The sequence below is a fragment of the Marmota monax genome, unplaced genomic scaffold (assembly GCF_021218885.2).
Source record: "Marmota monax isolate L192 unplaced genomic scaffold, Marmota_monax_Labrador192_F-V1.1 WCK01_AAM20220418_F8-fsc00199, whole genome shotgun sequence".
NCBI classification, from domain to species: Eukaryota; Metazoa; Chordata; class Mammalia; order Rodentia; family Sciuridae; genus Marmota; species Marmota monax.
In genome coordinates this window covers 2,837,267-2,865,079 of record NW_026694340.1, presented here as the reverse complement: position 1 = coordinate 2,865,079, position 27,813 = coordinate 2,837,267, and the positions used below count along the sequence as shown (strand labels likewise).

The 27,813-nt window shown below is 47.0% G+C and overlaps 2 protein-coding genes and 1 long non-coding RNA gene across 8 annotated transcripts; 1 reads left to right on the top strand and 2 right to left on the bottom strand.

Moving 5' to 3' along the window:
• The first annotated feature begins 303 nt into the window (after positions 1–303).
• Phykpl (5-phosphohydroxy-L-lysine phospho-lyase) lies at positions 304–23,537 on the top strand. 5 transcript variants are annotated; one of them, XM_046467558.2, is made up of 13 exons: positions 358–434; positions 1,294–1,412; positions 2,569–2,728; positions 5,734–5,808; positions 6,390–6,477; positions 6,555–6,671; positions 8,220–8,302; positions 8,556–8,781; positions 17,130–17,284; positions 17,694–17,783; positions 19,301–19,431; positions 20,362–20,430; positions 23,137–23,537. In XM_046467558.2, the coding sequence occupies exons 1-13, from the start codon at positions 376–378 to the stop codon at positions 23,166–23,168; spliced, it is 1,404 nt and encodes a 467-aa protein (XP_046323514.1). In that variant the 5' UTR covers positions 358–375; the 3' UTR covers positions 23,169–23,537. The 5 variants fall into 5 exon arrangements, with proteins under 5 accessions (XP_046323510.1, XP_046323514.1, XP_058442516.1 ...); XM_058586533.1 differs by lacking the exon at positions 358–434 and adding an exon at positions 22,097–22,276 and having other exon boundaries at positions 1,263–1,412; positions 2,496–2,728; XM_046467554.2 differs by lacking the exon at positions 23,137–23,537 and having other exon boundaries at positions 304–434; positions 20,362–20,651.
• Positions 1,373–8,622, bottom strand: LOC131425062 (uncharacterized). The gene is made up of 3 exons (XR_009228909.1): positions 8,522–8,622; positions 2,789–8,321; positions 1,373–1,707 (listed from the first exon to the last, which is right to left on the bottom strand). It is a non-coding gene; the product is annotated as an uncharacterized LOC131425062 (long non-coding RNA).
• On the bottom strand, positions 15,767–27,048 carry Hnrnpab (heterogeneous nuclear ribonucleoprotein A/B). 2 transcript variants are annotated; one of them, XM_046467559.2, is made up of 8 exons: positions 26,818–27,048; positions 26,494–26,725; positions 25,544–25,712; positions 24,609–24,767; positions 24,276–24,407; positions 22,649–22,763; positions 21,817–21,957; positions 15,767–21,548 (listed from the first exon to the last, which is right to left on the bottom strand). In XM_046467559.2, exons 2-8 carry the CDS (start codon positions 26,700–26,702, stop codon positions 21,478–21,480), a joined length of 996 nt encoding a protein of 331 aa, XP_046323515.1. In that variant the 5' UTR covers positions 26,703–26,725; positions 26,818–27,048; the 3' UTR covers positions 15,767–21,477. The 2 variants fall into 2 exon arrangements, with proteins under 2 accessions (XP_046323515.1, XP_046323516.1); XM_046467560.2 differs by lacking the exon at positions 21,817–21,957 and having other exon boundaries at positions 26,818–27,047.
• Positions 27,049–27,813: the final 765 nt, after the last annotated feature.

Genomic DNA, 27,813 nt, shown 5'->3' with positions numbered 1-27,813 from the left:
TGGGAGCAGCGGCGGGATCACCTGGGGACACTTCTTCGGGGCAAGGGGAGACAACGGCACGGGTATGTGAAGCGGGTAGGCCAAAAGCGCGTCCCGGAACCAAAGCCAGGACAGCACTCGGCAGGGCGGACGCAAACCCGGCCCGGCGGGAGAAGGACAAGGAATGACTCGCTAGCCGGAAACCTGCGAAGCTCGTTTGCCAAAATGAAAGAACGAAAGCGAAGTGGGCCACTTGGGGGCGGGGCCCGAGATGCAAACTTGAGGCCAAAGTCTCGGGGGAGGCATGGGCGGGGCCGGGGCGGGGCCCTAGATTCCAAGCGCGCGCGGCCTAGTCTCTCGGCGCTGCGTCTCTGCACCGACTGACAGCGCAGCGCCATGGCCACCGATCAGCGCGCCAAGGCAGACACTCTGTCCCTGCGGCAGCGGCTCCTCAGGTACCTAGGCGCGCGCACGCACGACGCGCGCGCGCCTTCGGCACAGAGCCCGCGACTTCCCATTCCCTCCCGGCCTTATCTGGGCCGCAACCCCTCGTGTTCTGAAGCTCTGCAGTCCTGGGCAGGCGGTTCCCGCAGCGGCTTCCTCGCAGCGGCTTCCCGCCGGCTCCTGGGCCCACCCTGAGGCTCGGGAACCCATGTCACCCTCCCCGCAGCTCTCGCCACGGGCGCCTGGGGAGACAGCCTTTGCCCTAGCACCTGGGCGGACCTCGCCCACTGGTGGCCCTTCAGCACGACCAGGACCTGACTTGAGAGTGATCCTGGGAGGGCTGAAAGTTCAGACGGAGGGTGGGGTGGGGAGTCCTTCACAGCGTTAGAGGAAGTATGCACTTGACCTGCGAGAGGGGCCCTCAATGGGACATGGCAGGGGAGGAGAAGGCATCCTCCAGCCAGAGCTCAAGACTAGCACACATCTGGGGCAACAGGGCCACTTAACTGGCAAGGAATCTTTAGGGCTGAGAGACAGCTACCTAAGGGTGCCATTCCTTATACAGCCATACAGGGCCCCGTGGGTCTGACTGGGGCAGTTCCTTTTCCCAGGATCTAAGCAACTGATGTGGGCACACAGGGAAATGAGCAAGGCCACTGAGGCTTAATATGACTTAAACAATTTTAAGTCTTAGCAACTTCCTGCCCCATTTTTTTCCTTCTTTACTATGGAATGAGAAGCCTGGCAGCAAGGAAAGAGCACTTTGTCCTTAAAGTTTTTGTTCTTTCCAGAAACCAGAAAGAGGTGAGGAGGTAGGTGGTCCCTTCAGGTCTTCAGACATGGCTGTCCACCTCTGGTCTGTCCCCACAGCTCTTCCTGCAGACTTTTTTTCCCTGAGGATCCAGTTAAGATTGTCCGTGGCCAAGGGCAATACCTGTATGATGAACAAGGGGGAGAATACATCGATTGCATCAACAATGTGGCTCATGGTCAGTATCACCTCAGGCTGGTGGGGCAGGAGAGGCTGTGAATCTGATGCCAGTTGTAGAGAGCCTGGCTTGAGCTGACTCACATCCATGTGCAGAGAACGCCGAGTCTTTGTCAAGTAGCAGTAGAAGTCTCAGGCAGGAGTCAGAGGTCTAGGTGTGTGGATTCAGTTCCACCTGGGACTGATGATGAGCTCAGAGAGTGACAAACAGCCCAGCCATGAACAGCACTGCAGCACAGCCATCGCCAAGTGCAGGGATTATGGCAGGGATTCAGCTACATTGACCATTTCAGGTGCTGGTAAGGAAATTGAAGCAGAAATTCAGTCACTCAGCTAGGACTGCCAGAACTGATGGAAGAAAAGGAGTCCATGAATTAGGAGGCAAAATGGAGGTGAATAAAACAGGTTAAAAGCCAGGGCTCAGGGCTGGAGTTGTAGCTCAGCGATAAAGGGCTTGTCTCGAATGTGTGAGGCACTGGGTTTGATTCTCAGTACCACGTATAAATACATAAATAAAATAAAGGTCTATCAACAACTAAAATATATATTTTTTTAAAAAGCCAGGGCTCTAGTTTTTGCTAACTTACCAACTTTGTGATTTTGAACAAGTTATTTCATTCTCTATACCTGTTTGCTCGTCTGCATAATAGACCATGTACTACTAGACATTCACCTCCAAGTATTCTGGAGAAATATGTGTTAACTAACAAAATTTAGTTTTGAATGTGCCTGATGTTAGGCAAGCTCTAGTGCATGTTCCTTGTTATTATCCTTGGCCTTTGGCAATCAAGATTACCTCCAGCCCCCACCAACTGGTCAAGTCAAGCCATGTGACAATCACCTCTGATCCTTGCCTCTCAAGGAAAAGGCCTACAGAAGCCTCCTTAAAGGCATAGTTTGTCTAAATAGGATTTCTGCTAGAGAATCTTTTCCTTCTGCTGGAATCCCAGGAACTTCTTTCTAGATCTTCCTTTCCAGATCTATCATCCCCATCCCACCCCCACCCCCACCCCCGCTCCCATCTTAAACTCATCTTTTTCCACCTCTCCCTTTGTAACTGTGTCTCCCCTGGCTGGATTTCCAGAATGGGGCTGGGGGAGGCCCAGTGGGACTGGCCGAGTGGAGTCGGCCATTTGATGGAGGTGGCCCTCTTGCAGTCGGGCACTGCCACCCTCTCGTGGTCCAAGCTGCACATGAACAGAACCAGGTGCTCAACACCAACAGCAGATACCTTCACGACAACATCGTGGATTATGCACAGAGGCTGTCGGAGACCCTGCCAGAGAAGCTCTGTGTGTTTTATTTCCTGAATTCCGGGTAAGTGAACTGCAGCCAGCCCCTAGCAAGAGAGTGAGGCACCAAAGAAGAATCACTCACATAGGCACAGCATGGTGTAGGCTTCAGGGAGAGGCTCCTGTGCTTCCTAAGTGTGGATCCTGGTTCTTTTTCTGTTGGATCCAGTTTTCTTCTCTTTTAGTAAAGGATGCCATTGCCTCTCTTCCAGGATCATTGTTGGGGCTTGATGAATTAATGTGTTCCTTTATTTCTGCCTTCCATAAGGCCCAAAGACCCCTACTTAGTAGAAGCAGAAACATCAAATGATTCTTCAAAGAAATATAAAATTACCAAGAAAAGTTATTGTCTGGAGAAAAAGCATATGGTATAATGAGGCCCAAAAATTTGGGGGGACCTGACCTGTTCTGGAAGGTCAGGAAGGTTTCCCTGAGGAAACAATGTTAAGCTAAAAGCTCAGGAGAAAACTAGGGGAAAAGGAAGGAAGGGTGCTGCCTACTCCACCACAAATACTCTTGTCTAGGTCGGTTACCACACGGAACAGCTTGTGCAAAGGCCCTGTCATAGGAAGGGGCACAGCATCCTGGCACACTTGAAGAACTGAAAGAGGAAGAGGAAAGGGTGTGAGCTAACTCTGGAGAGGGACCCAGGGCCCATCACCCAAGGACCTTATCCATCAAGTGAGGACACTGTATCCTCAGAGCACTGGGAAGACATCAGAGGGTTTTAGTTAGGGAAGTGATGTCATCAGGGCTGGCAGAAAGCAAGAGTTGACAGGGTTTGGTGCCAATTCAGGGGCCAGGTAGGAGGTGATTGTAGCTTACAATGAGAGTGGCAGTGACAGCAGAATCAGGCAGATGATCATGGCATATCTGAGAGAGAATATTCCAACAATTGTAGGTAGTGGCATTTGGATTATAGTAGTGATTTTTGTTTGTTTTTATGGTGGTATGGAAGCAACCCAGAACCTTATAAATGGTAGACAATCTCTCTACCACTGAGCACTTGCCCAGCCTAGTAATGATGATTATTATTGCCATTGCCATTTATCATTCATCAGTTCCCTGAATTACTTCTAGGAAGTAAAATTTACAATCTTAATTTGACAGATAAGGAAACAGTTCAAAGAAAGGAGCTAAGAAGTGACAGACTAAACTGGAACCCCAGTTGGAAGAGCAGGGAATTGGTGCAGGGTTGGTACTTTCTCAGCAGAGGAGGAAGAGCTATTCCTATTGGCTTATTAACCCACCAAATTCATTCTGTGTAGGTGCCAATGACTTTTATGTTACCAAATCCAGTAATCTTGGCTACCTTTGACTTATCTGTCTTCCAGCAATATTTGACAGAGTGACCGTGCTCTGGAAATTTTTTCCTCTGGTTTCTGGTGCCTTCCTGGTATCCTGCCAGCTTTTCTGGCCACTCCCCTCTGAATCCTTTGCCAATACCTCTTGCTATATTCCTCTGGACTGGTCCTGGGCCATTTTTTTTCTCTCTGAGTCCTCTTGCTCCATGATCTCATCCATTCCCTCAGTATTAAATATCCGTGTGCTGCTGACTCCCAGTTTATATCACAAGCCCAGATGCTTCCCATGTGTTCCAGACTCAAGGTTCTAACTGTCCATTTGACATCTGACAAACGTCTCCAACTTCACATATCCAGAAACAATCAAGACATGTCTTCTGCGACACCTAGTGTGAGACCATTACACTGGTTCTCCCTGATGTTCCCAGCCACCGACTCCCGGCCTTCCCAGCCCCACCACTGCCATCCTCACATCAGCTCACCTCATAAATGGCATCACTATCCACATCTCTGCTCAAGGAAGAAACTAAATACATGCATTTCTGCTTCAGTCCCATCTTGTCTGTCTCCAAAAAATCCCTTTACTCCAAGCACTTCCCCATCCCCTGCTCTCACCTGGACCTCCTAGGTCTCCTCACTTCCACTTTCATTCCCTTTTGACATATAGCTACAGACTGCCTCCTAAAATGGGATTTGAATCATGTGCTTTCTCTGATTAAAACTCCTCATTGGCTTTGTTGTCACTGAAAAGAAAACCCAGGCTCCTTCCCAGTCCTGTGAATGTGGCCCCTGCAGCACTCTGCACTTCTCCTGGCTTGCCCTCCCTAGGCTCTGGCCTTGCTTGTCTTCTCTTGCTTCTCTGACACAAGTTCCTGCCTCCATCAGGGCCTTTGTGCATGCTGCTCCCTCTGCCTGGAATGGTCTCCCTCAAGACTCAGGTGTTACCTCCTTAAAGAGCCACTCTTGACCCTAGCTAGGGTGGCCATAACAAAATGTCAGACTAGGGGACTTCAGCAATAAAGTGTACTATATCATATTTCTAAGAAGCAAAAAGTCCAAGATCAAGGTGTCAGTAGGATTGGTTTCTTCTGAAGCCTCTCTCCTTGACTCACAGAGAGCTGCCTCCTTCTTGTGCCCTCATGTGGCCTTTCATCTGTGTGGAAACATCCCTGATGTCTCTGTGCATCCAGATTTCCTCTCCTTCTAAGGACACCAGTCAGATTGGATCAGGATACACTGAAGCCCTTCTTTTACCCTACCTCTTCAAAAGCTTTATTTCCACATAAAGTCACATATAAGATACTGGGAGTTAGAGCTTCAACATAACAATTTTGGAGCAACACAGTTCAACCCCTAACACATTCTTATTTAAAGTAGCGCCCATCCGATTCTCCCTTAGTACGCTGGACCCACAGCTAGCACTTAGAAAAATGATCACTCTTTGTTTTTTTGGCTTTCATGACACATCAGAATGTAAGTTTCAAAGAGGCCAGGGCCTCCTGTTTTACCTACTCTTTTTACCCCAGAGTGTCACTGAAGGGCTTTAAGAGGGAGGGTGATAACAGGGCTGAGCATATAGGAGGCACTTTATGTCTATCAAACAAATGACTAAATGAATGAAGTCCAAGAATCTTCTTGCTGCTGGAAGGGTTCCTCTGTTCACATGGTTTCTCTGTGGAGAACCTTTGAGTGACTGTCCAAGCCGTGCCCACCTTTACTGTTATAGGTCAGAAGCCAATGACCTGGCCCTGCGGCTGGCTCGCCAATACACGGGACACCAGGACGTGGTGGTATTAGACCAGTAAGTGAAACTCATAGCCCTGCCTGCCACTTTCAGGCCCATAGGCTTATTGAGGATCAGTGAGACTCTGACCTTGGCTACCTTAGACAGAGGATGAAAGCCTTGAAACATGACAGGCACAGGACTATGCCCCAAAGATACCTCCCAGGGACTCTATCATCAGGCCACTGTCCCGGGAGGGCAGCTCCTGGGGAGGAGGACATGCTTTGTAAGGAATTGAAAGTCCTTCATTTAGATATTCAAACTGTTCCAGCTATAGCTCCTATGTATTGAGTATCTGATGTGCAGAAGACCCAGGCCTGGGCTTAGAGCATTAGCCCAATTAAGATACATTATACCCTGAAGGAGACGCCATAAACACACTTCACAGAGGAGAAAACTGGACCCAGAGAGATTAAGCAATCAGTATTTTGACATGGCCAGTTAGTGGCCTTGTAGGAAGTCTTACTACAAGGCCCATGCTTGTTCCCAGTCCAAGAGCTGGGGGTCTTTGTGTTGCCTTTGGCAGTGGATAGGCAGTGGTCAGGGTTAGATCATAAGAACATGCTACTGGGGCCTGAGCCCTCCCTTTTTCTCCCCAGTGCTTATCACGGTCACCTGAGCTCCCTGATTGACATCAGTCCATACAAGTTCCGGTACCTGGATGGCCAGAAGGAGTGGGTCCATGTGGTATGCACTACCCACAATGGCAACAGGTTGGTGCCCACCCCGAAGCCAGAATGACACAGTGCTTGTACTCCCTACAGGCACCTCTCCCAGACACCTACCGGGGCCCTTACCGAGAGGACCATCCCAATCCAGCTGTGGCCTATGCCAATGAAGTGAAACGTGTTGTCAGCAATGCACAGGAGAAGGGCAGGAAGGTAACCACACCCTCAACAGTCTAGTGAATGTCACCACCACTGTTACCTGCGCTGTGCTAGATGCCTAGAGGGAAAGCAGAATGAGGCCCTGCCCTCTTGGAATTTAGTGTGTGCATGAGGTGGGGCTAATAGGTGCCCAGCCAAGAATTTTGGTGAGAACATCCTAGATGTTATAGGCATCCAAGGCCCAGGGAGGACTTATGTGGGCACGAAGGCAGGTCCTTGCAGAAGGTACTACCTGACTGCAATAGTAAAAGGTGAGTAGGAATTAGCAGGGGAAGAAGGGCCTCCTAAACAGGATAGCCTGTGCAGAGGTGAGGAACTGTGGGTGTGGAGATAGGTGGGCCTGAAGAGGCAGACAGGACCCATCTGCCAGGGGATCCCAATGCTGTGGTGAGTGACTGGAACTCTGCACTGGAGACCATGAGTGTCAGTGAAGGGCTTTAAGAGGGAGAGCGATAACAGGGCTGAGCTGTTCTCTCATCTATCCCAGCTGTGTGGGATGGATGTGAATGGGATATCCTGAGAGGAGGGATCTTGAGGAGGCTGTGTTGGTTCTAAGTGAGCAATGGGGAAGCCTGACCAGGGCAGTATAGTGGAAATGAAGTGGACAAGCAGAAACAGGAGAAATGTGCTGTGACCCAGAACAGTACCCACAAAGGGCAGTTTTGGTGACTGGGGTGAAGACTTTCTGGAATACTTCACTGAAGGAGTGACAGAGCAAAACACAGGATACATGGCAAAGAAAGGTGGGCTGTGGGACCAGAAGGGTTGGCAGGATCAGACCAAGAAAGTCTGACCTGTAGATTTCAGATGCTGTGCAGCCACTTCCATAAAACCTGGAAAGAACATTGCTCTGTTTGCAGCAGAGGTAGAGGATCAGTTTCCCACCCAATCAGCCCCCCCCCCACATCCTACCAATGGCCTCTGAAGCAGTTCCCAGGCAGAACACAGTTGGGAAGTCATGGCTGTGAGCAGAGGGGTCAGTAAAGGGTTTTAAGCAGGACAGCAAAGAGTTCAACTTTCTGGCTTGTAGTGTCACCCCTGTGGTCTTGTGAGAGAGACACTGTAGAAGTGTCCAGTTGAGTAGATGACAACTATGAGGCCAAGGCAGAAACAGGCAAGTCCTCTGGGAGGCAGGCATGTCAGAGAGGAAGTAGTGAGTTCAGAGATGTTACTGAAGTAGAATCAATATCAGCATGACTGATTAGATGAGGGAGGGGGCAATCAAGAATGGGACCATATTTGTCCAAGGCAGGAGGGATGAGATTGGTACGGGTCACCAGAGAGGGGAAGGAAGGAACAGGCATACCAGTGAATTTATAGTTAGGGACACACCAAGAACAAGGGGACGGAGGCATCCATATGTAAGTGTTGGTTTGAGACCTAAAAGAAAACCCGAGTCTCAAACCATCAGATGTGACATGGGCTCCAAAGGAGGGTACAGCAGTGATGGCGTCTGGTCCTGCTGGGGACTACCGCTGAGCCAGCATCAGCAGGGCACACCGAATTGCCTGGTGGTGTTCCCAATGTGTGTCTCATCCACAGATTGCAGCCTTCTTCGTGGAGTCTCTGCCCAGCGTGGGAGGGCAGATCATTCCCCCTGCTGGTTACTTCTCCCAAGTAGCAGAGTAAGTAGGTGGGCAGCACCTGCCAGAGGGAGGGCAGAAAACTGTGTTCCTAATCCCAACCACAGCCTGACCTGCTTGCCAGAATATTTTAAAGAAATGATGGCCTAGAGAAGGCTAGCCATTGCCCATTCCCCCTGCCCTCCACCACCCCACCTTTCTGCTGGTAGATCCAGGTTCAGAGCCCTAAGACCTCCCAACTCCTGGTTAAATTCCTCTCACCAAAGCCCCGATGGCCATCTGTCCTCCACCACAGGCACATCCACAGGGCTGGAGGGGTCTTTGTCGCAGATGAGATCCAGGTTGGCTTTGGCAGAGTAGGCAAGCACTTCTGGGCCTTCCAGCTGCAGGGGGAAGACTTTGTCCCTGACATTGTCACCATGGGCAAGTCCATTGGCAATGGCCACCCAATTGCCTGCGTGGCCACCACCCAAGCTGTGTCAAGGGCATTTGAAGCCACCGGCGTCGAATACTTCAACACGGTGAGTGAAGGCTCCAGGGCAAGGGAACACCATGGGCTTTACTAGACTCCAGATTACCCATAGTAAAGGTGGCAGGGATAGTACTATGCCCAGTGCAGAGATTCTAAGAAAGAGCAGCAAAGCTGCCTACAGTGTGCTAGGCCCTATGGCAGGTGCTGGAGCCAGAAAGCTGAGCAGCTGCATGAGGAGCTGAGTTTTTTAGGGAAACAGATAACCCAGGAACAGATTTCACGTCAGAGGGTAGCTTTATGTTTCCTGTCTTTGTGATACAGGATCAAGAGCTTTCTCTAACTGAAGTTGACCCAATAGCTTTGTTCAATGGCTCCCAAGATGGAGATTGCAGTGTAAGCAAGTAGAGCATGGTGGTCAGCCATAGTTTCATTGCAGAGACAATCTAAAATGATCCAAAGGCAGTGAGGAACTGTGAAGGGTGTGTTTGTTTTGCAGTACTGGGGACAGAACTCAGGGCCTCTTGCAGGTTAGGCAAGCACTCTACCACTAAGCTACACCTGGAGTTCCAGTGAGAGGGTTTTAATCATGGAAGATGAGGTCTGAAGTAATTTTTGGAAAGATGCAGACAGAATCACAGAAGACTGTAACAGGCAGGAAAGGAGGCCCAAATCTGTGCTTAGGCCACAGGAAGAACAGGAAAGGACAGAGCTGAAGATCCACTAAACTGTCAAAAGAGGCAGTTTGAACTAGAGATCAAAACATTCCAGAGCTTAAACCAGTTTCAGGATGGCTAAATAAGGCAGAGAAGGTCATTGAGAGTGAGGGAAATGCTGGGTACAGTGGTGCAAGCCAGTAATCCCAGCAACTCAGGAGGCTGAAGCAGGAGGATCATAAGTTTGAAGCCAGCTTGGACAACTTAGCAGGACCCTATCTCAAAATAAATTAAAAGAAAAAAAAACTGGGGCTGTGGCTCAGTGGTAGAGAGCCCCTGGGTTAAATATTAAAATAAAAGGGATGGGATATAGCTCAGTGGTAAAGAATGGTCCCATTCTTGCCTAGCATGCTTGAGGCCTTGAGTTCAATCCAAGTACCACAAGGGGAAAAAAAAAAGTAACATTTTGGCTGGTGCTTTCAGCAGACTTTCACTGTGTGCCCAGGTGACACAAACAGTGCCTGTGCCCTCTGAACAAGCTCATTGTCAGGGGAGACAGGGTCATGGTACCATCATGATATCAGTGGAAGATGACTTAATGGAAATAGTGTTCATGGCACTGTGAGAGCAAAGGGGGCGCCCCAGACAGGAGGTAAGCCAAGTGGTGTGGGACAAGTGGTGAAGGCATTGTGTGGAAGATAAGCCCAAAGCCAAATCTGGAATAATGAGCAGGTATTTGCTGTGTAAAAAGAAAGTGTTGTATTTGATGAAAGACAATGACCCAGTGAAGCTTGATCCTGGAGTTTTTGTTTCATATACGTGTTTTACTTGGAACATCAAGTGCACATAACTAGATTTAAGTATAACCCTTGTTTCATAAAATACTCTCATCATCTGTCCCTGCATATTCTTCAAGTTAACAATTTACCTGGTTACCTTATTGATGTTACAAACAACTTGGGAGGACATCATCTCAAATAAAAGTTAGGACCTTGATGATAACCTACATTTATTCTTTTATTTGGCCCCAAACCATCTCATTGCCTCCATCACCTATATAACTATCACTCTGAATCCTAAGTTCATTATTTATTCTAGTTGTTTGCTGAATTTAGTTGGATTTTGTTGTTTTCACCTAGCATTGTATTACTAAGATTCATCCATATTGCTTTTCACTGTAATTTGCTTTATAATACTCACTGTGTTAACGTACCACAGATTATTCATCCATTCCCATTAATGTGCTTTGAAGTTGTTCCATGTTTTTGGCAATTATGAACTGGGCTCCTGTGCCGAGTTTTTCTTAGAAGTGAAAGGATAGGTTATGAATTAACCTAAGAGTAAGACTGCCAGGTCACAGAGGTTGTATCCACCCTCAATTTTAAGAGACAATGGCATCCATTTTCCAAAATAGTTCACAAGACCCTTCACTGGCAATGTATGTCCTCATCAACACCTTTTAGTTTTTGCCAGTTAAGAACCATGTAGAATGGTAGCCAATATGGACTTGGTATGCTGTTCCCTAACTTCAAATTATATGAAGCATCTCCTAATTTTATTGACCATGCATTTCCTCTTCTGTGAAATGCATGTTTTTTTCATATTTTAAAATTATTGATGATTTTCTTATTTGTGGGAATTTTGTATATCTGTGTACACATGTGTCTGTATGTTTGTGTGTATACCTACACAAACATATCTATATACTTTTTTTAAATGTTGTATTTTTTATACCTTTATTTATTTATATGTGGTTCTGAGGGTCGAACCCAATACCTCACACATGCTAGGCAAGCGCTCAACCACTGAGCTACAGCCCCAGCCCCTCTATATATTCTTGAAACTAATTCTTTGTCAATGTGTATATTATAAATATGTTCATCCAGTTAATAACCTGGCTTTTCAACTTTTTGTATTTATGATAAACCAGTTTTCAATGTTTAACATCATTGACCTATCTTTTCTATTATAGTTTTTCATTTATTGTCAAAGAAATCTCTCCCTACTTCGAGATCTAAATATCTAAAATATACTATCAATATTTTAAGTGTTTTGACATACAAGTCCTTAATCTGTCTGGAGTTAATGTAGGGTGTACATCAGGAATCATCATTTTTCTCTGATCCCTTTATACTTCACTGATATGCTACCTCCATTTAGTAACCAAAGGTCATACATAACATACATAAGTGGGTCTGTTTCAGAGCTTTTATTTCTACTCTTTTGATTAACTTGTCTCTCTTCTTGTATCACGTTACTTTATTACTGTTATGAGCTTCATAATATGTTCTTATCTGATATAAAGAAGGTCCCTCTTACCTTTTTTTCATGCTCAGAAGAGTTCTGACTATTCCTGACCACTTTTTCTCTCACTTTATAAACTTCAAGAAATGTTTTCTCTCTCACTTTATAAACACTTTAAGAAATGCCCTGTTGGAATTTTGTTAGGGAAACTGCTTGAACTATAGGTCAATTTGAAAAGCTTTATTTACAATATTGAATCTTCCTATTCAGGAACATGGTGTAACTTTCCATGTTTTATAATCTTCCCTATAAAGATCTTACATATAGGAGTTGGGGTTGTGGCTCAGTGGTAGAGTGCTTGCCTAGCACATGTGAGGCACTAGGTTCAATCCTCAGCACCACATAAAAATAAATAAAGGTATTTTTAAAAAAAAATCGTGCACACTGCTAGATTTTTTATTGAATATATTCACCATCATAAATGGTGACTTGTGTGTATATTTACTGTTTGGTTCTGTTATAAAAAATCAGAGCCAGGCACGGTGGTGCACACCTATAATCCTAGAGGCTTGAGGAGGCTGGGGCAAGAGGATCACAAGTTCAGAGCCAGCCTCAACAAAAGCGAGATGCTAAGCAACTCAGTGAGACCCTGTCTCTAAACAAATACAAAACAGGGCTGGGGATGTGGCTCAGTGGTCAGTGCCCGAGTTCAATCCCTAATACCAAAAAAGAAAAACTATGGACTATCCACATTCTCTTGCTAAACTCTATTATGTCTAAGAATTAGAGGAAGTTTTTTTTTTTTGTTTTTTCCTGTATAAATAATCTTATCACCAAATAATGTCAGCTGTTTAATTACACAGGATGAGAGGCTTCCACTACAAAATAAATAATAGGACATGAGGCATATTTGTTCAGTTTATGGGAATGCATGTATCCGTCCATTTAGGATGATGTTTGTGGCCTGAGGGTGTGTAGTTCAGTGGCAGAATGTATGTTTAGCATATGCAAGGCCCTGGGTTTCATCTCTAGCACCTCAATAAATAAACAGATAATATTTGCTTGGGTTTGTTTTTTTTAGTTTTTAGCAACACTGGGAATTGAACCAGGGCCACTCTACCACTGAGCTACATTCCCAACCCTATATATATATATATGATATGCTACCTCCATTTAGTAACCAAAGGTCATACATAAGTGGGAGAGACAGAGTCTAAGTTGCTAAAGCTGACCTGAGACTCTCCTGCCTCAGCCTCCCAAATCACAGTGATTACAGACATGTGGCACCAGTGCCCAGCTGTATTTTTTATATAAACCATCTTTATATACCTGAGACAAATCCAGCTTGAGTGTGGGATATTCTCACTTTTATGCACTATTATATTCTACTTCCTTATATTTTATTTATAATTTGGCATCTATTTTCAGGAGTAAAATTTAACTAGAATTTTTTTCTTGTAACTTGGGTTTTGCTAGCCTTGTAGAATGAATTAGGAAGTATTCTTTCCCTTTACATAAAATTGGAATGATCTGTTCCTTGAAAGTTTGGTAAAAACTCAATCTGAACCTTGTGTTTTGTGAAAAGAAACTTAATTGCTTTTTTTTCTTTTGGTACCAGGAATTGAACCCAACGGTACTTAACCACTGAGCCACATCCCTCAGCCCGTTTTTTATATTTTATTTAGAGAAAGGGTCTCACTGAGTTGCTTAGGGCCTTGCTAAATTGCTGAATTGAGGCTGGCTTTGAACTTGAAATCCTCCTGCCTCAGCCTCCTGAGCTACTGGGATTACAGGAGTGTCACTGCTCCCAGCCTTAATTGCTGCTTGAAGTTGTTTTAGTCAATTTGGGCTGTTATAACAAACTACCATAGACTGGGTAGCTCAAACACAACCAAAATTTCTCACAGTTCTAGAGGCAGAAAGTCTTAAGATCAGGGTGTCATGATGGTTGAATTCAGGCGAGGATCCTCTTCCAGGTCGCAGAAAACTGACTTCTCACTGTACCGTCATATGATGGAAGGGGCAAGAGAGCTCTCTGGAGTCTTTTTAAAAAGTTTAATCCTATTTATGAAGGCTCAACCCTCATGACCTGATTACCTATCCTTTTAATACCATCACATTGGGTGTTAGGATCTCAACCTAAGAATTTTGAGGGGACAACAAAACATTGTCCATTTTAAGTTATACAGGACTTTTTACTAAATATTTTCTTCCTCTTCTCTCCCCATCTGGGACTGTGTTAGTCTACTTGATTGTGTCCAGACGTTTCTACAGGCTTTTTGTTTTTTTGTTGTTTGGTTTTGAGATGGGATCTTGCTGTGTTGCCCAGCTCATCTTGAATTCCTGGACTTGAGCAATCCTTCCAGTGGTGAGTTTAGGGCTTTTCAGTTCTTTCTGAACATACACATATATTTGGCTTGAGCATATTCCTAAGTATATGCATGCCCCTTAAATTACCAGGAATATGTCAGAGCTAGCTTTTCAGAGTCCCTATAGACATCTCATTTCCCAACTTTTTATTTTTATTTTTTTTTATTAATCTACTGTTTGTCCCAATAGTGAGCCACGATGTTAAACTATTGCTTCTGATCAACAAATACACTGGAGAAAAGGTTGTTCACACTGGGCAAACTCCTCCAATGTCAACTAAATTCCCCCTTTTGTGTGAGGTCTTCCAGGGAGCCACCAGGAAGATCAAACGAGTTCTCAAAAGAATGGGGCTTCCAAAGACGCTTCAAACCCATTTCCTGAATTCTGATGGGTTTTGCTAGTATTGTTCCTTTTATGGAGGAGAGAATTTTGGAAAGGGTGGGGGGCAGGCAGGGACCTTATTCTGTCATTTTCATCACTATCACTTTAAGTCATCAATTCTTGTTCCTTTTTTATGCAATTGGCTCTTTTGGAAATTTCTGCAGTTTTCCTTGTTTTTAGTACTGGGGAGTAACACCAGGTACTCTACCACGGAGCCACATCCCTAGCTCTTTTTGAGACTGGGTCTAGCTGAGTTGCCAAATCTGTCCTCAAACTTGCAATCTCTTATCTCAACCCATCAAATTGCTAGGATTACAGGCATGCACCACTATACCCAGCTTGAAAATTTCTTTTGTCTTTATTTTAAATTTTATAATGTCCATATATGCATTTCACCTTTCTCCTTTTGATACTCTGTGAATTCTTTACATCTGAGGTAGGTTTTTTTTTTTTTTAATTCCAGATCTATTTCAACTACTTGCACATTCTTCTTTTCTAATATTTATTTTTTAGTTGTAGTTGGGACACAAAACTTTATTTTATTTATATGTGGTGCTGAGGATCAAACCCAGGGCCTCGCATGTGCTAGGCAAGTGCTCTACCGCTGAGCCACAACCCCAGCCCCTACTTGCACATTTTCATATCATTGTTCTCCTTCTAAGACTTCTATTATTCAGATATTAGCACTTCCATCCATCTTCCATATAACTTAGATTTATTTACGTTTTATATTTGTTTCCCCCACTTTTTCCTCTGGGAATTTTCTCACCTGGTCTTTTTTTTTTTTTTAAACAAGTTGGCTTTTTTTAAAATATTTTTTTAGTTGTAGATAAATTATGAGGTATTGAGGATCAAACCCATTGCCTCATATGTGTGAGGCAAGTGGTGCTCTGCCATTAAGCCACAATCACAGCCCTCTCACTCTGGTCTTTAAATTCAAAATTACTGAGCTGTAGCCAAGTGTGGTGGCACATGCCTGTAATCCCAGGCAACTCAGGAGGCTGAGGCATGAGAATCTCAAGTTCTCAGCCTGACAACTTAGCGAGACCCTGTCTCAAAATATAAAATTAAAAAGGGCTGAAGTTGTAGCTCAAAGGTAGAACACTTGCCTAGCATGCATGAGGCTCTGGATTCAATCCCTAATATGGGGAGTGGGGTAAAGTTTCAGATTTTGGATAAGGATTAATCAACCTGTAGTTCATGTTAAATAAAAAAAAAATGATAATTCCAAATGATAATGAAATGTCGAGTAAGACATTACTGGAGTCTCACAGACTGATGGGAATGGAGTTTTTTTCATGTAAATATACATTTACCTTAAAACCCAACAAACAGTTCCACACCTATTTACCTAAGCAAAATGAGAACATAGTTTTTACAAAGGACTGTGTACAAATATTCATAGGATTTTTATTCATAATAACCAAAAATTAAAATAGCCAAAGGATCCATCAACAGAAGATAAACAGATTATGGCAGATCCATAAAATGGAATAATTATACAACAAAATGAACAGATTACTGACACTTATAACAGTATGGACAAATTCCAAAAACAATGAGCAAAAGCTAGGCACAAGAGGATATATAATTCTTTAATTCCATTTAAATCACATTCTAGAAAAGGCAAAGCTAGAATGACAGAAAGCAGGTCAATGGTTGCCTGGGACTAATAGTGAAGGAGTGAGAGTACAAGAAACTTGGAGGAGTGATGGAAATATTCTGTAGCCATCGTGGAGAAAGTTGCACAAGTACATACCTTTGTTGCATCTCATTCAACCTTACACTTAAAAAAAAAATCATTATTGTTATGCCTAAATTTCTTGGTTTTTGTTTTTTGGCAGTACTGGGGATTGATTCAAGGGCCTTGCACAAACTAGGCAAGCACACTACCACTGAGCTACACACCCAGCCCCAAAGCTTGGTTTTTGTAACATAGGGGAGCACTTTATCATGGAGCCACATCCTCAGTCCGTTTTTTGAGAAATGTTCTCATCAAGTTGCTTACAGCCTAGCTAAATTGCTGAGGCTGGCCTTTTTGTGATCTCCCTACCTCAGGAGTCACTGGACTTCTGATCCTTTAAAACACAGGTCCCATTCAGACACCTGTGGGGTCAGGCTGGACAGGAAAAGCAAGCTAATGCACTCACTGCCTGAAGAGAACCACTGATCTTGCTTGGTCCTTGTGTGGCCAGATAGGCCATGTTTGTTTTATCAGAAATAAAGGTATGAAGTCTCTTGCAAGAATTTATGAACCCAATTCACAAGCTTTTAGAAATGCCACACAAGCCAAATAAAATGCAGGGGTATTACAGGCTCAGCCAACAGAGCTGTGAATTTATGCCACCCAGAGTGACTTTTCCCTGGTAAGCTTTGTGGTGTGCTGTTATGAACCCTCCTTTACAAATGTGATGGGTACAGTCCAGAGCTGTGGATCTGGGCACAGCCAATGACTTGCCACCCTAAGGCCTCTGAAGGAGGATGGGACAGCACTAGCTCTTTTGAAACACACCTTCTCCAGTGGTTCTGTGGGGCTCCTAACTGCATTTCCAGGGATACCTGACCTGGCTTGAAGCCACAGAAAGTAGGACATCCAGTGGGACCACAGGAGATCTCCATCTACTGAGAGCTCTGAGCCCTGTGGGGTTCAGGACCTGTGCTCCAGTCGCTTCCTTTGGAAGTGTAGCAATTCTGTGCGGTATGTGGCCCACTCTACTGGGTATCTGACATATTTTGTCCCCTGGCTCAGTTTGGGGGCAGCCCAGTGTCCTGTGCTGTGGGGCTGGCAGTCCTGGATGTCTTAGAGAAGGAGCGACTGCAGGCTCATGCTACCTGTGTGGGCAGCTTTCTGATGGAGCTTCTCAGGCAACAAAAAGCCAAACATCCTATCATTGGTGATGTCAGGTAAGGCTCTGAGACAGCAGTCAACCCCCCAATAACCAAGGACCTCCCAGGGCTCAGGATAGTCCATATTATTCAACCTAATATGGATGGTAAGAATTTTTATGTCCACATTCCAGAGGAACTGCTACTCAACACTGTACTTTCTAGGGAAGAAAGCTCAGATTCAGTCTGAGCACAGGCTGACCCCAACCCTCTTTCCTCTGTCCACAACCCAGCCCCCATCCCTTCCCAGTTTATTCCCCAGAACTGTTTTCATCCATTCCAAGGGTTCCTAGGCTCTCTGCCTCCACAGGAGGCACAGGGACAGTCCCAGATAGTTCCAACAGGGGTGTCTGGTTGAGGCCCAGGCAGAATATGAGTAGGGATGGTGGCCTTTAGACCTGGCCTTCTGAGATGTCAACTTTTCCAGGGGTGTTGGACTCTTCATTGGTGTGGATCTGGTCCAAGATGAGGCCACGAGGATGCCAGCAACCCAAGAGGCTGACTATGTGGTAACCAGGTATTTTTTTCCTTCAAGTTGCCTTCTAAAGTAGAAATCACCATGATGCCTCTTTGCACAACTTAAGGCCTTGAATAGGAGGGAGCCTCCCTCTGTCCACCCTGTTCCCAAAAATCTGGCTAAACAGCTATAGTATCTGGGCCTGAGGGGCAGAGGCAGCTGATTTGACCCTCTCAACTGAGCTCTCAGGACAGGAAATTATAGCTGTCAGCCATGTACCCAATGCCAGGAAGCCCTAAATTTCACACAGGGCTGGAGAAGGAAATAGCTTTCCTAAAGCTTCATCTGAGGGCTACTATACCACCAAGACTGGGGGGACTCCCCATTCCCAGAGTGCCAGGTTGTTGGAATGGTTTCCCCCTCTTCTGGACTGGAGATGTGCAGCTGGGGCTCACTCTATCAGCCTCCTAACCTGGGGTCTTTCACTTGAACCCCAGGCAGGACCTAAGGCCTCAGGACCTCTTCCCCTATTACTGTCTTCTTTATCTCCACTCCCCATTCCTACCTGCCCCCCCCCCAACAGAAACCCTCTCTGGTATGCCTTTATTCAAATTATGAAACATTCAAGATCTTGTGTGCTATTTCACCCTATACCATATTAATGTAAATCCTTTCCCTCAAATGTTTGCAGTGGCCAGTCCCTGCCAGCTCACCCAACATCTTCACAATGAGCCTTGGGGATTCTGAATGGTCAGGTGGCAGAGAAGCCAGATACCAGGTTAATTCTTACACCTTCACAACAGTAAATATGGGACAGGTGTTCTACCTGCAGTGACCCTGCTAGGTGGCAGAGCTAGATTAGGCCCAGGGGAGAATCCACAGTTCAAACTTTATTCTTTCCAATGTGCTGCAAAGAATGGAACAGGAAAAAGAAGCCAGAAGACAAATTGAAAAAACAAGCCCCACCCCACCCCTGGTAATATTGTAACAATAAAAAATAAAAAAGAATGGGAGCATAAGTCAAAACACAAATAAGTCATTTGAGACCCTTTTGTCAGTGGCCAAATATTAATGTGGAATATTAAAAATTATTCATCTTCCCAAAAAGAATGGGAAATTAATAGTCCTGTCTGGGATGACAAGTTACCCTAGGAGGCATGGGGAGGGAAGTTACTGAAGCTTGGCAAATGTTACAGAATTCTCATTCCATTCATGTTAGACATGTTTCATTAGAAAGGGGACATACTACACACCATAAGCCATGCACAAAAAAAGGGAAATGCAGGCATTGTTGATAACCCTGGTCAGTCTTGGCTTGGTATAGACTGGAGAAGTCAGACCCATTTTGGGGGCAGCAGACTCAGAGCCAAGTGCATTCCAGACAAGGGCCATTAATGCTGGGCCACAGGATGAGCAGGACTTTGGCAGGGTGGACAGGGCAGTGTCTTGGTGGGCAGTGTCTTGGTGGGAAGTGACTGGTGAAGGACTCTGAAGACAGTGTAGCTTGAATCCTGGACATTAAGCCAAAGTGAGGATGAAGAAGGCTTAAATGTCAAAGGGGTGTCCTGTCCTCACAGGCTGAAGGAAAACTACATTTTGCTAAGTGCTGATGGCCCTGGAAGGAACATTCTGAAGTTTAAGCCCCCAATGTGTTTCAGCCTGGACAATGCACAACTGGTGGTGACAAAGCTGGATGCCATTCTGACAGGTGAGCTTGGAACAGCAACTGACCATGTTATCTAGAGCCCCCAGCATGCACTAAGGGGCATGAGAGCCCAGAAGAAGACAGGATATCCTTTAGACACACACCAAGTTTGTGAAGGGCCTTCCAGCCCAAGCCTCTCCTATTCCTGCCTGGACCTAAAAGAGCTTTCTAGCCCTTTGGGCATCAAGACCCACCTACCTGGGCTAGACCCCATTACATGTGCTTAAAGTCACCCTGAGACACAGATGGCAGCAGCTTCCTTCTATACTGGAAGCTAGGAACACATTCACCTAGCTGGGGGGTGGCTGAAATGAGATTTGTTCAGAGACGGGACAACAATAAACTTCTTCCCCAATCACTTAGAATGGTCAAAAATAAGCCCAGTGTATCCCCCTCAATCTACTTACATCTCTACCAAACTGAGATTAAGCCCTGTTGAGTGAGGCTGTATACCATTTGTGAAGACCTTTGAGACCCCCATATAGGCAAAATTATCTGTGGAACATGTCAAAAGCAATCTTTCCTTTCCACCTCTGGGTTACTTCTTTGCTGACCACAGGTACACATATGCCCAGGGCCCTGGAGCTGAACAAAGTCCAATCCCTGCTAGACAATTTGAGATGGTAGGGGTTCTGATGGATAGTGTTATTTGTGGGGAGCCTAACAAACCAGAAGCTAACTGGCTACAGAAGTGGTTTAGGACTCCTGGACACAGCCTGAAAGTAACAAGAGAACTGAGGGCTGGCTTATGTTTTCCAGGTGTATGTATGGTTTCCTGCCAAGAAATTGCTAGCCCACCTCTGTGAGTAAGGGTCAGGTATGAAACTGGCCATGTAGGTGGGCCCAGTCTCTAAACTGCTATCCAAGCAGCTTTGGACACTGAAGGCTCCAGAGAAAGGTGTTCCATTGGGGTGGCTTTGTGGTCTTTTTCAGATATGGAAGAGAAAGTGAGAAGTTGTGAAACATTGAGACTTCAGCGCTGCTCAGTCAAACATCCTCCAGGTGAGTGGGCCTTGCCTCTTGTTCTTAAGAGACCCAGAGATTGTTTCTTACCATCAACAGCCATTATCCTTAGCAAAATGAACCTTCTAAAACATTCTTGTTCTAATAGCTCCTTCTCACAGGTTACTTTCTTCAAAGGTGGGAAGCTCTTACTTCCCTGGGTATTATCTACCCATCCCCACCAGAAAGTCTCTAAAACTTGGCCTGCACTTGTTGGCTAGGATGAGAGGGCAGGAATAGCCATTTCCTCCCTCAGTGAGCTTTCTATGCTGAGAAAACCAACCAAGGATGTGTAGGGTGTGTATGCCTGACAGGATGCTCTCCAGAGATGGAGGATATAGACCCAAAACAGCTCACAAAAGGTCAGTAGTCAGGTCCTTCATCCAAGCTGTAACCCACAACTGGGTCAGCACCTGAAAGACCTCGCTATGGGAGAAGGCCCCAGCCCCAGAGCACCTGGCACCCATACTCTGGGTAGGTCTCACGGCATATCCCACACTCACCCAGGCTTGGGGGTTTTAAAATTTTTATTTCAAAAGCTTGGATAGCTTCAATATCCAGGTCGTGGCAAAATCAGGACACGTGTAAAATACCTTACAATACATTAGATTCCCAAAAGGTACCAAAAAGTACAGTAAAATTAACACTTCCATTACAGGAAATGTATGACACAAATAATATAAAATTAAAAGGTGGGAAAAAAGGTGACACTGGTTTCCTAAGATACATTTTACTCTTTACAACCAGGGTCCACAGGTCCAGGCTGCAGAGCGGCAGCAGGAAGCAGACCCTCCAACCTGGTTCTAGGTAACCTGGTAATAAAATCAACCCCTAATGCCGCTCTGGCCTGAGACACCACACGCCGCCTAAAACTAGAGCTCTGGAAATAGTAAACAGGAGAGTGATTTCTGGGGGGGAAATTTTAAATAAGATGCACATGGGACAGGCCATAGAAAGTTTGCCAAGTTAAATTTGGTACATAATTGCGTTCACTCCGTATCCAACAAAGCGTGTGCGGTCAGTCAGTCAGCTGCTCCTGCTGCCGCCTCAGTATGGCTTGTAGTTATTCTGATGACCACCGCGTCGCTGGCTCTTCCCGTAATTTGTACTACCCTGACCTAGGGACAAGAACAACGTAGCAGCTACTACTTACTGAGCATTTACCTTGTGCCAGGCGCTTGACACGCATCCTCACAGGATCCTCAACCCTGTACAGTAGGGATCACCTCTATTGTACTGAGGCCCTGGAGCTAGAACTCCACTGGGTAGCTCCAGTGCCTGAGCCAGGGCCTGTCTGACTCCAAAGCCCCTGCTGCCAGTGGCCCCTGCACTGTCTGACCTGCCCCCCTGGTGGGGGAGTGGATAGGGCCTCCCTCTCCTACTTACTGTAGTCGTAGCCGGGGCCGTAGCCGTAATAGCCATAGGGCGAGTAGTCGTAGCCGCCATAGCCGGGCCCGTAGCCCTGCTGGTAGCCGTAGCCCTGGTTCCAGTAGTTGCCGTAGCCCTGATTCCAACTCTGACTCTGACCTGTGGGGGGAGCAGGGCACAGGGGCCCATGGACCATTTAGCACACGCAGGAGCTAGGATGGAGGAAATCCTGCCCTTTGGGTGGCGGGGTTACAATGGCAACTCAGGCAGAAGCCATGGGGCTGCTTTCTGTTTTTAGAGGGCCCTGGGCCCAGCTCTGGGCCTGAGACCGGATCAGGAGGCCAGGATGCTAACTTCACCTGGGGTACAAGTGGCTTACTCAAGTCACCCTCTGATCACCCCCACCCTTCCCTGGCAGCTTGGCCTTGAAAAAGATGCAGTTCAGGCTTTGGAGTCAGAGGGCCTGTGATGGAAGGAGGTAAGCGCCTGGCACAGCTCTGCCCTACCCTTCTGCCCACTGGCCCCTGTGTGTACCAAGACTCAGAGGACAGCCACAGAGCCAAGCACAACCCATCATGCCCCCGCCCAGAATGCAATGCAAATGCTCCCTCTGCCCTGGGGCCCCAAGCCGCACAAGTGAAGACAGACAGGTCTCTTCCATTCCAGGAGCCACAGCAGCAAAAGCACACAGCTGACCCAGGAAAACCATTCCTATTCCTGCCCCATTCCCATTTCACACACTGCCTGCCCACCCATGCTGCACAGAACACCAGAGGCAACCCCAAAACAGGCACAGAAGGCATCTTACAGGCAGGGAAACAGGACCCATCTTCATTGAAGTTTCACTTACCTCCACCTCCACCGCCACCACTGCCTCGATTCCCTCTGTTGCGGTTTCCTCGGCCCCCAGAGCCATACTGCTGCTGCTGATAGACTTCTTTGGGCTGGGCCACCTTGATTTCACACTAAAAGCCAAAAAGACAGTGGGTCAGGCCAGTGAGGCTAGCTCAGGACAAAGACTTTCACTGCAACACTCAGATGGTAGACTGGGCATGTCAATTTGCTCAAAATATGCTGGGGCAGAAATCCATGTGTGCTAAAAGCTCCTAAAACCAACTAAAACCCAGGGCCTTTCTTTAAGAGAACCTTTCCTAGGAAAATGCACTGGACCAACTACAGCCCAGGAGGGCAAGACACACCAGACATCAGGGGAACAGAGGACAGATGGCCTGGGAGTTGGCACCACCTCTGTCCTGCTGAACAAGAAGACCAGAGACTTTTCAGAGAGGTCTTGGGCACTAGAGACATTTCATTTTTCTTTCTTTTCTCTTTTTACAGAAGAAACTCATCCCACCCAAATACTCTACTGAGAAAACCCTGACCTCCATCACAGTTTCTGAGGCTCAGCATGGGGCTTTGCCTGAGACCACACTGCCACCCATCCCTCTGCTCTTCCAAGCACTAACCGTTGGGATAAGACCATGTCTACATCCCCACCACAGGCCCAGAGGGTCAGTTTCCTTCCTGCCCAACATCTGCACTGGGCAAGGGGATGGGGATTGTGTCCCTGAAAATAAATCAGTGGTACTTAAGGAAAATATTGACAGACACCTCCATTAAAAACAGTAAAAATCACTACACATTGTGTGTCCCCACATAAGATACATTTAATTGACATTTGAACCTGCTAAGTGATGTCTGTTTTCTAACCCATTTAATTAAAAATTGAGTTGATTACACTCAACTGAATACTTATTTGTAACACCCACCATTAAAATGTTAGCTTAGAGGCTCTTACCACTGCTTTGTTCGCATGCACATAAAGCAGTCTGTCACTGTCCACTATAGGAACAACTCACATCTCACCTGCTTATTTTATAAAACATTTAGGGACCTAATCCCTATCTGGAGCTTTCTAAACTCCTAGTCAGGATGGGGACTTCTAGAAGCCCCACCCTACCTGTCCCACCTATCTGACTTCCACTCCTGCTGAGACACACAGCCTGCCACACCCAGCCACAGAGGGCCACACCTTTAACTCTGCTAACTGCCATCCTGAAGCTTAAACTATTCTCTCCTCTACCAGAGTTCAGGGGAGGAGGTGCACCTTTCACTACACATGACTCCACATATGAAGGCAAAACTGGTCCTGGATTTAAGCTGGCCTGGTCCCCAGATGCTCTTTTAGGATCTTTGCCTGTGGAAGGATTGTCTAGAGCAGTGCCCAAAGGGATATATCCCAAGATGAACAAAAAGAGGTCATCAGGAACAGGGCAAATCCTCAAAATCCTTACCATAAAAGGTAGTCTATTGAATTGCATAAGTTCTAAAAGACCACCTGCTCCAGTCAAGTCAAGCGCGTACTTTGGAGAACTAACTTGCTAATTAATCTCTGACATAACCCAACCTAACCCACACCTGCAAGAGCCAACTTTCCAGGAACAGAAAGATGAGCACACACAGCTAAAACACCATACCTTGCTTCCACTGATAGTATGGAATTTTTTCTCCAGAACTTTCTTCACAGGATCTTCTTCTTTAAAAGTAATAAAAACAAAACCCCGTCTTTTATTCAACTTGGGATCCATTGGAAGCTCAATGGCCTCAATCTGTAAAAACAAACAATGCTCAGGACCAAACCCCTCCTACCATTGCGTATAAACTATTGGAGAGAAGACCCATTAAAAGGCCAGAGAGTAAGAAAGCCCTACTGAGGGCTCCAACTAGTCAAGACTATCAAGGATGGACCAAGAAGGAAGCAAGCAGTCTCAGAGCAGCTGGCAGGCCACTCATGAGGCCACCACACTCACCTCCCCAAACTCTCTAAAGTACTCCCTGATCTTTTCCTCTGTGGCTTCAGGATTCAGACCCCCTACAAAGATTTTCTTGACAGGGTCCTTCTTCATGGCCATGGCTTTTTTAGGGTCAATTACCCTGCCATCCAGCCTGTGTTCCTTCTGGTCTAGGACCTGTTTCAAACAGAAGGGATCAGATTATTATTCAGTAAATGACCATGGAGGCCCTTCTCTCTAAGCCTCAAGATTCCCACACAGGTACACAAAATGTGCTTCATGCCCTCCAAACTCCACCCCAGCCCATCTTCCAACCCACTTTCTCCAAGCTCCCAATACACCTGGTTCACCTAAACACCTATAAATCAGTCCCCTCCTCTCCTCTCCAACTCTCTTGACTATCCAGTGCTGGGATCTATTTTAATTGTATAGTCAATGACTTCTCCAAAGTCAGTAATAGTCCACTGAGCCCTTACCCACCCTGCCCAAGAAGTCCCAATGTAGGGCCCATTTCTTTACAATAAAGGAGCAGTGATTATGAGCAGACTTAAGAGTCGGGCTGCTAGGGATTGGAATTCTCACTCTACCTGTAACTACGTGATCTCTTCCACTAAAATTTGAGGCTTAGGATTTCGTTTTTTCCTATATGGAGCTAAATGCTTATCCTCATAATAATCTAAGAGACTCAGTTCTAATACCCACAGTAAAATGTTCAGCATGGTGCCCAGAAATACGCACATAAAAAGAAACAAACACCAACAATACTCTTCCTGAACCATTTCACCACTTACTTCCCATTAAACCTGTATTAATCCCTCAAAAACAAGAATGTGACAGTCCTAACCTACTTGTCCCAAAGCACTCAACTGCACAGCACACAAGCTAAACATTCTGTACAACAGTATCTTTAGATTTCAAATCCTATACATTGAGACTGCTGATACCCAGCTTACCTTCTCCACACTGGCAGCATCTTTGAAGAGGATAAACCCAAACCCTCTTGACCGTCCAGTGTTGGGATCCATTTTTATTGTACAATCCACGACCTCTCCAAATTTAGTAAAATAGTCCTTTAAATCTTTTTTGCTGGTATCCCAGCTCAGACCACCAACGAACATTTTTCTGAAATGGTAGAGTGAGATGCATGGCAACAAATCTTGTAAGAAAGCTGTGATTTTAAGCTTTCAATGAAATGATTATAAAGCCAACATCCTGTAGACAAAGTCTACACCCACCCTTAAGAGTCTACAAGGGCACTACATTTTAAGGAATGTTAAATTCTATTGTCCTCCAATCTCAATTCAACTTGGACCCCACTGCCCTCTGATCTCAGTGACGTTTAACCACACCGTGCAGTCCCAGGCTCTGAGCGAAAACGGAAACGTTGCCAGGGGTATAGGCCCAGACCACTCAAAACTGAAAATAAGGTATCCAACCACCACGAATCTATGGGCTAGCGTCCCTTCCAGTCTTCACCACCTCCAAGAACTTGTTTCAAGGAACTCGAAGCTTCCTGGGGCCGAGACCGCCCAGAGTTCAGACCATGACTCCGCCCCCGGGAAGAGGCGGAGGAGGGAGGCCTGGGCCCAGGCGCGCGCCAACTCCGCCCACACAGCCCCTGCGCAGCCCTAGACCCGGCCGGGCACCGGGTCCGAGCGCTTTCCCTCTTCCGGGCCGTCCGCCCCGGAGCCGACTTCGGCCCGGCAGCGCGCGGGCGGCCCCAGGGCGGCGCCAAAGTCGACCCAACAAACTCCTACAAACTCCAGAGCGAGTAGCAGCTCAAGAGCTGAGCAGTGAGCGTGGCGGGGTCCGGTCCGACAGCCCCTCCCCCCGCCGCGTGGCGCCAACAAAAGGCGGCCCCGGAACAAAGGCGGCGGCCCCGTCCGCCCGCGACCGCACCTACCCCGCGTCTTCCTCGTTCTTGCTGGCGTTGATCTGGTCGCCCTCGGCGCCGTTCTGATTCCCGCTCGGGGGCGCCGCGGTCCCGCCTCCAGACCCCGCGGCTGCTCCAGTGCCAGCCCCTGCCGGCGATTCGCTTTCGGGAGCGGCCTCATGTCCGTTCTCAGTGGCGCCCGTAGTCTCCATGGGCTGCTCCTCACCCGTTTCCGACATGGTAGGGCAGGCCGCGGCGGCTCCTGCAATGAGCGACCACACGCGGCGATAGCGCGTCAGGCCGGCACGACTCTTGCCCGAGCTCCCGCCCGCCTCCCGCGGCCCGGTCGCTCACCTCGCCGCCGATGACGCCGCGGGGCCCACTTGTCCCCACCCGCCGGGGAAGGCGCCGCGGGCTCGGCCGCGCTCAAGCTCGCGCTGCCGGGACCTCGCCTCCGTCCACTGACGGAGCCGCTCCGATGGAGCTCCCTCCTCCTCCTCCTCGGCCGCCGCCACACAGAACGCACGGACCACAGCCCAGGTCCGACTCGCGCGGTGCAGCCGCCTGACAATGCCGACTCGTGGAGCTCTTTATAATACTGGAGCCGGGGGAGACACCTCGCAACAAAAGGCATGCTCATTGGCTGGCTCCTCCCGTCACTCACCCTTCTTTCGGCTTCCTATTGGCCACGACAGCGCGCGCGCTCCAGGTAGGGGAGGGCTTTGTCCTCATTTTAGAACGCGCGCGAGTCTGGGCTCGGTTGAGGATTCGGAGTGTCGAGGGGAACGGCGTTGTGTCCAAAATCTTGTAGGCTCCAGGCGGACTCTCTACTTTCTGGAGCTCAAATCGCTTGCCTTCTTACGCACCCCCACACACATTGGCAGCCTAGGTCTTCCCGATTCCCAAGAGGAAACTGAGCGGGAGAAGTCTCGAAGCCCAAGGTCGCCCGGATGAAGTAGCAGAACACGAGCTTCCGAGATAGGGTGTGTTGCTATCTCCAAAGCTCTCAGCACCGCTTGGAGTGATTGGGATGGAGCCCACCTACCCCCTGAACCTTGGTGATCGGAAAGACCTGCGCTCTCGCCCTTTCTGCCTTCTCCCCCAGTAATAAGGGGTTAGGAGGTTTCGCCAGGTGTCTCGCACCGAGAACGGTGGGACCATGGTGTTTCCCAGTCTCTGGGCGCCTGGCTCCACTCATGATTAAGATCACATTTACCTTGTGTTATTTAACATTTTTCCTTACATTTCCTTAGTTTTGCTGAATTCGTTCTTGAGAAAAATATTTCATTCCCGTTAAATGAGTTTTTTGGGGGTGAAGAACTAGTTCTCGTTTCCTAACTTAAAAATATT

What these genes read in the sequence shown, in the direction of transcription:
- Phykpl (XM_046467556.2), top strand. Translation starts at nt 1,263, where the DNA reads ATGGCTGTCCACCTCTGGTCTGTCCCCACAGCTCTTCCTGCAGACTTT. An exon ending in GCTGACTATGTGGTAACCAG is followed by an intron (nt 17,784 to 19,300) that starts GTATTTTTTTCC and finishes CTGTCCTCACAG; the next exon opens with GCTGAAGGAAAACTACATTT. An exon ending in GCTGGATGCCATTCTGACAG is followed by an intron (nt 19,432 to 20,361) that starts GTGAGCTTGGAA and finishes GGTCTTTTTCAG; the next exon opens with ATATGGAAGAGAAAGTGAGA.
- Hnrnpab (XM_046467559.2), bottom strand. Translation starts at nt 26,702, where the DNA reads ATGTCGGAAACGGGTGAGGAGCAGCCCATGGAGACTACGGGCGCCACT. An exon ending in AAGAACGAGGAAGACGCGGG is followed by an intron (nt 25,713 to 26,493) that starts GTAGGTGCGGTC and finishes CTACCATTTCAG; the next exon opens with AAAAATGTTCGTTGGTGGTC. An exon ending in ATACTATCAGTGGAAGCAAG is followed by an intron (nt 22,764 to 24,275) that starts GTATGGTGTTTT and finishes TTTGGCTTTTAG; the next exon opens with TGTGAAATCAAGGTGGCCCA.